This window comes from Benincasa hispida, chromosome 1 (genome assembly GCF_027475165.1).
Source record: "Benincasa hispida cultivar pf3 chromosome 1, pf3_genome.v1.1, whole genome shotgun sequence".
NCBI classification, from domain to species: Eukaryota; Viridiplantae; Streptophyta; class Magnoliopsida; order Cucurbitales; family Cucurbitaceae; genus Benincasa; species Benincasa hispida.
In genome coordinates this window covers 33,329,106-33,336,334 of record NC_143478.1, presented here as the reverse complement: position 1 = coordinate 33,336,334, position 7,229 = coordinate 33,329,106, and the positions used below count along the sequence as shown (strand labels likewise).

The 7,229-nt window shown below is 38.1% G+C and overlaps 1 protein-coding gene across 1 annotated transcript; it reads right to left on the bottom strand.

Moving 5' to 3' along the window:
- Positions 1 to 4,258: 4,258 nt before the first annotated feature.
- Positions 4,259 to 4,729, bottom strand: LOC150038391 (uncharacterized). The gene has a single exon (XM_090312989.1). The coding sequence runs from the start codon at positions 4,727 to 4,729 to the stop codon at positions 4,259 to 4,261; it is 471 nt and encodes a 156-aa protein (XP_090169115.1).
- Positions 4,730 to 7,229: the final 2,500 nt, after the last annotated feature.

The following is a 7,229-nucleotide window of genomic DNA, read 5'->3' as shown; positions in this document are numbered from 1 at the left end:
TCCGCTGTGCCTTAGGTATTTCATCCCTAAAATTGGTATCAGAGTCAAATCATATTATCAATTTGGCTATTAATATTTTTTTTCATTGGTTTGGTGGGATTTACTGCAGCTATGGTTTGCAATTGAATGTTTTCTGCAATATTTGGCCTTAGATTTACAATTTTGATACGATCAATGTAAGGACCCTAATGTTTTTTTGGGCATTATTGTTGTAAATCATTCCTTGGTAAGTTCAGGTCTAGAATTAGGGTTCGTGTCGATGAAGATCAAGACCAATTCAGCCAAAATCGCAATTTTGCCGACATTATGCATCCCTACACAATTCTATAGAGAATTAGGGTTAACAAAGCAGGTCCGATTCAACTACGGTTCAGTTAGTGGTCTGGTTCGGTTGGCTTGGCTTGGTTCGTAGGTTGGTGATTCGGTTCAGGTTGGTTCAAGTTGGTCTGGTCCATTTCTAGAGCGGCAAAAGAAATTTTAGGATAAAATTAGCTAAACTAGTATAATTTATTGCTTTATTTTATCCTAGGGGCAAAAAATTGCATATTCATTTGCTATTTAAATGTTTTTTGGATGTTATTTAAATAAATCTCATCTTAGGTTGAACATGTTCATGATTTTTTGTATATTATACGTGTTATAATGTATGGTATGAAATGCATGATTTATAATTTCAAGATTTATTTAATGTATGTGATATGTTAAATATATGAAATTGGAAAAGCATGTTGCATGACATTAATTAGAAAATACAACTAGTTATATTTATTTATGTATATGAATATGCTTGGTTGATTTTTAAAATATTATATAATTGTTATATTTAACTGGAAATCAATATGCATCGGGCATGACACATGAAATACATGTAATATGGTTTAATTTTTTTAATTAAAATATGATTGTTAATTAATTGATACCATATTGGGCATGTTATAGGAATAATCATTAAAATTTTTAATAGTTATACAAATTAATGATTAGTAACTATTAACCTATAACAAAGAGTTACATACAAACATAGGATCTTAGGAAAAATATATTATTAATTTTAAATTGTTTAAAATTAATTAGACCTAAGATCACATTTCTAATTAGATTAAAATAATTACTTAGTTTCTTTTAAAATAGTTTTAAAATTGACTAAGTAGGTCAAATAGGATTAAGGTTATAAGGAAACTCAACCGATACAGTTCTATCTAGACTGGAGACATTTAAGTTGACGGTTGATGCGTTGTTTTATGCGGTGAAATAATGAAAGAAGTTGTAGTGATGGAAAATGTGTTGTGCAACAAGTTTTCTCAGCAAAATCCAAGTATAAATCCTACTAAGTTTTCTGGTAAGTCCAAGGTCGAACTCAGGGACTAAAGAAAAAAATATGCGGTAATAATTTTCAAGATCACTTTGCGATAACAAATAAATTAATGGTTTAGTTGGTTTGTTGTTTGAAGTATAAAAAGTATGCAGCAGATTTGAGAAAAGATTGATTATGCGACAGATACACTGAGTATGCGAAAGAACGGGTTGAGAAGGTCTTTAGCTAGCGTTTCCCAAGAATGCGTTCAAACTATGCGATCATGCTACACTCATGCGACAACAATCATTTTCCAATGCAATGTGTTGGCTCCTAATTCTAGGACGCATACGATGAATATGATAATGTCTATAGAGCTTATTCCTAAGTCTCTACTTTTTGCCTATGCGATTATGCAAGATGCACACAAGGACAAGATGACCGCATACAATCATAACCTAACTCTAGGATGCATGCGATGCATTAATAGCAAACAACGCTTATTCCTAAACTCCTATCTCTTGATTATGCATTTCTAATCTGACTCTCCCGAGCCTAGATTCTAACCTGACTTTTTCAAGCCTAGATTCTATCTTTAGACTACCCTCCTGAGTATCTCTAATGGATGAATGACGCATACATAATATAAGATAATCACATAGAATGAAGATCCCCAATTATGCTAGCTAAGTGATTCTTAACCCATTCGACAAATTTAGCTACTCATGCGTAATGTACAGAGAGTGAACAGATATAAAGAAATAAATTCCATTTCCATAGATAAGTTTAGAGTACAAAATGACAATGGAAGATAAGGATAGAGAGCCTGGTAGCAATCCCTTGCTTCCCAAGGCTTTTACACTGTTAACTCTATTATGCTCAAAAGATGTTCCTGCTTCCGCAGAAGTTGGCCCTCTCTCTGATCGATGCTTCCGGCACTCTTCCAAGTTCACCAGAACGATCTCTTGGTACAATCTCACTTCCCTCGCTTCCGCCTTCTAAGTAAAAGAAAACTAAGAACAAGGCTACTTCTATCTAAAGGGAAAATTCTCTAATTGAGCGAACTTCTTCACTGAAGGTGGCCTCTGTTATTTATAGAGCTTCGTGGTGAAAGACTTCTTCTCTCTTGTGATTGCACTGATGGGATGACATTAATTCTCTGTCTGATGCACCGAATATTTTTCATCGAAAAGTTGAGTGTACTTGCTATAGTAGTTCGTTAACGGCTTGTTAACTTAATTCGAAATCGACCATCATCAGCTTTCTGTCCCATCGTGATTTATTACGCTTTTCACCCGGATGCGCCCACCAAGTTGGCACCGGCTCTATGCGGCAACCTTCTTGAGCAGATATTTGTGAGCACAAATGACCGCATAGCCTTGCATTAACACAATCTTTTGATGCGCTCGGCCATTGGTATCCTTGGATCGCATTTTCCGCCTTGCGTCAACGCATATTCTACACAAAAATACATAAGTTAACTGTTTTAATGCGATGGACGCATGCGACCGCAATATTATGAACTTAATACTTTTTGGATGCAATCTTATATATTTTTATCATTGCAAGTCTGCATTGTTTAATAACTTAGCACTGTAATAACGTGCATTTCTGCCCGTTATCACACCCCCAAATTTAAACAATGCTTGTCCTCAAGCATAAGCTAAAGATTTCCTTTAGAAAGTCAACCGGCTTCTCTTTTCCTACATTTCTCAAGGATGCCTTATTCAAATCCTATATACCAAAATTTTCTTAATTCTTATCCAAGTCTCTTCGTAAAATATTTCTAAAATTTAGGGACCATAAGTTTAATCTTCAAAAAGACTTTACTAGATTCCAGGTCGCATGATTTATTTCAACAATTTTTTTTTTCACTGGGGTGTTAAATGATTTCTTTTTTTTTTTTTATCCTTGCATATTTTAGACATTATTTTTCTTTCTTTGACCTTGCGCTAATCAAAGTTCTTCGCCTTTATTTTGGCATGGCCCTACGTGTGTCATGCAGACATCCAACTACGAGCAAGGCGTTCTTTCTCAGACTAAACTCATGCCCATTTGGCAGTAGAGTTGTAGTCATTTATTTATGCGTTGATCACGATTCCTACATTCGTTTTGGCTTGCCCCCACATGTGTCATGTGGACATCCAACTACGAGTAGGATCCGATCGCAACATTATGACATATATATATAGATATATATATCTTTTTCTTTCTTTAGATAAGCAAGGTCGAAAATGAATACCGCACCCCCAAATTTAAAATGCGGCAATGTCCTCATTACCAAAAGATTGAAAGAAGTCCATGCGATGTTCTTAGGATGTTTCATAAAGGGTCAGTTTGAAAGAAAGCTAGCAGACCACTAACTTCTAGAAATATTTCATGAGGTGACTATCCTAAAATTAAGTTGACTCTAGTGTATACGAAAAAATAGAAGCATGCATTTCATCATTGAAATCATAATTGGCAAAAAGAAATCATGCAGTGACTTACTAAATTGATAAATGTTAAATGATTGCGATAACCAAAGAGGATGCGGTGATAAAATTTTCAAAATTAAAATGCGATGCAATAGTGCAAAATTTGGAATAAGGTCAAGGAAAGATACAACCCCCAAATTTGCGCTGTCGCCCGCATTATTTGTTGACGCATCCTACTTTGCGGCGATCTACTTTCTTTGGATTGTGGTGATGAAATTAAGTAGTTGTGTCTTTGTGTAGCGCCTCCACAATCGTTTACCTCGATCGTTTGCAAAGAAAAACATTGAGAGGGTCAAATAAAAAAACGAAGTTAACAATTTTTTTTTTTTAATATAAGGATGTAAAATGAAGACAAATAAAGATATTTGAAATAACATCATAGTAGTGAGAGTTCATGAATCATAAGTAAGAAAAATGATACTCTAGAAGACTTGCGCCCCAGATGATTTTCTGTCACATGCCAGCGCAAGGGCCACTCGATTTTCCTTCATTCCAGATTTCTCAGGTCTACAGAGGTCTTTTCTCGATGAAAATCACCCCTGCAATATGCCTTGACGCTTTGCCTGTTAACCTTGAATGTACGAGTCCCCTCCTCATTAATCAGCTCAACCGCACCATGCAGGAATATTTGTTTAATTATAAAGGGTCCAGACCAGTGCAACTTTAATTTTTCAGGAAAGAGCCGTAACCATGAATTGAAAAGTAAGACCTTTTGTCCGACATGGAGATTTTTGCTGCATAGCCGGTTGTCATGCCAATTTTTTGCTCGTTCTTTGTAAATTTTGGCATTTTCATAAGCTTGCATTCTCCACTCATCAAGCTTGACCAGTTGTAGTTTTCTTGCTTCCCCTGCTGCATTTAAGTCGAGGTTAAGTTTCTTCACCGCCCACAGCGCTTTGTGCTCCAGCTCCAGTAGTAAATGACATGCTTTACCAAACACCAAGGCATATGGAGACATGCCTATCGGTGTTTTGTAGGCAATCCTGTATGCCTACAGCGCATCGTCCAACTTTGTTGCCCAGTCTTTTCGTGAAGGCTTTACCACCTTCTCCAATATCAGCTTAATTTCCCGGTTGGACACTTCAACTTGACCATTCGTCCGTGAATGGTATGCGGTGGCCACTTTGTGGAGGATATTGTATTTGAGCAACAGATTTTTAACGAGGTAATTGACAAAGTGGGAGCCTTCGTCACTTATTATGGCACGTGGAGTGCCAAAACACGTGAAAATATTTTTCTTCAGGAACTTGGAGACTACTATCGCATCGTTTGCGGCGCATGCTTCTACTTTTACCCACTTAGGCACGTAGTCAACGACTAACGGAATATACTTGTGACCATTCGAAGGTGGGAATGGTCCCATGAAATCAATGCCCTAGACGTAGAACAACTCCAATTCTAAAATGATGTTCGTGGGCATCGCATGTTTCCATGAAATATTACCCGTGCATTGGCACCGGTCACACTTCATCGCGTAGTCTCTTACATCCTTAAATAGTGTTAGCCAATAATACCCACTTTGTAATACTTTTGCTGCAGTGCGTTGGCCTCCAAAGTACCCGTCATATGGTGAATCATGACATTGCGATAATATGCGTTGGTAAGCAGCATCCGATACACACAGTTGCAGAATCTGGTCTGACCCCCTCCTATATAGATTTGGCTCATCCCAATAATATGATCTACATTCATGTTTGAGCCTTCTCTTTTGGTGGTCGGTATAATCTTTGGGAAATTGCTCACAAACCAGATAATTTACCACGTCTGCGTACCATGGAAACTCTTCAATCTGAAATAGCTGCTCGTCTGGGAACACTGCGCTCACCTCTGACTGATTGCGGCCAACCTCTGGATTTTCCAATCTGGACAAATGATCCGCAACTTGGTTATCTGTTCCCTTGCGATCAATTATTTCGATATCGAATTCCTGGAGGAGGAGAACCCATCTAATCAACCTCGACTTCGCGTCCTTCTTTGTCATCAAATACTTTATCGCCGAGTGGTCAATGTGGATGAGTACTTTTGTTCCCAAAAAATATGCTATGAATTTCTCCAACGCAAATATTACCGCAAGTAACTCTTTTTCTGTGGTGGTGTAGTTAGTTTGAGCAGGATTCAAAGTCTTACTCGCACATGCGATGGGATGTAGTATTGTCTTTCTCTTTTGTACCAGCACTGCTCCCATCACATACTCGCTCGCGTCGCACATTAATTCAAAGGGAAGTGTCCAATCTGGTGCGATCAACACGTGGGCGGTCATTATTGCATTCTTTAAAATCATGAATGCATTGAGACAATTGTCATCAAAGTCAAATTTTCTATCAACCTCCATCAATGCACTCAGCGGTCGTGCTATCTTTAACAAGTCCTTGACAAAACGTCTGTAAAATTTGGCATGTCCCAAGAAACTCCTAACAACCTTTACACATGTTGGAGGTGGGAGCTTTTCAATTGCTTCAATTTTTTCCTTGTCCACCTCAAACCCATCCCTAGATACCTTATGCCCCAGCATAATGCCCTCCGTCACCATAAAATGGCATTTCTCTCAATTAAGTACGAGGTTCGTCTCCTCACATCTTTTCAATATCTTCTCTAAGTTGTCAAGACAGACTTCGTATGTGTGCCCATATAAATATAAGTTGTCCATGAATATTTCTAGAGTCTTGGAGATATTCTAAAAAGATGGCCATTATGCACCTTTGAAAAGTGCTCGATGCATTGCAGAGGCCGAACGACATGCAGCGAAAAGAAAAAGTTCTATACAGGCAAGTGAATGTGGTCTTTTCTTGATCTTCAGAAGCAATCATAATCTGGTTATAACCGACATACCCCTCCAAGAAGCAGTAGAAGTCATTTTCAGCTAGACGATCTAGCATTTGGATATAAAAGGTAAAGGGAAATGATCTTTCTTCATTGCCGCATTCAGTTTGCGGTAGTCCATGCAAATCCGCCACCCGGTGACAGTCGTTTGTGGTATTAGCTCGTTATTTGCATTAGGGACTACCGTCATCCCACCTTTCTTCGGCACACACTTCACGGGGCTAACCCACGTGCTGTCTGCTATCGGATAAATGATGCCCGCATCTAACCACTTAATTATCTCCTTCTTTACGACCTCCTTCATCGTAGGGTTGAGTCTGCGCTGATGTTCGATCGATCCTTTGTAGTTTTCTTTAAGACGAATTCTATGCATACAGTATGCGGGGCTAATTCCTCGAATGTTTGTAAGCATCTAGCCAATTGCTTTTACATATTTTCTCAGAATGCTCAGCAGCGCATTTTCTTGGTTTTCGTTAAGTGCAGAGGAAATGATTACCGACAGCTTCTCATTCGACCCCGAAAATGCATACTTTAGGTGGTTAGGAAGGGTCTTCAGCTCTATTATTGGTGGTTGTTTTAAGGACGGTTGCATTGTTTTTCTTTCTTCATTCTCTGTCGGCTCAACTTCTTGGGTTGCG

What these genes read in the sequence shown, in the direction of transcription:
- LOC150038391 (XM_090312989.1), bottom strand. Translation starts at nt 4,729, where the DNA reads ATGTCTCCATATGCCTTGGTGTTTGGTAAAGCATGTCATTTACTACTG.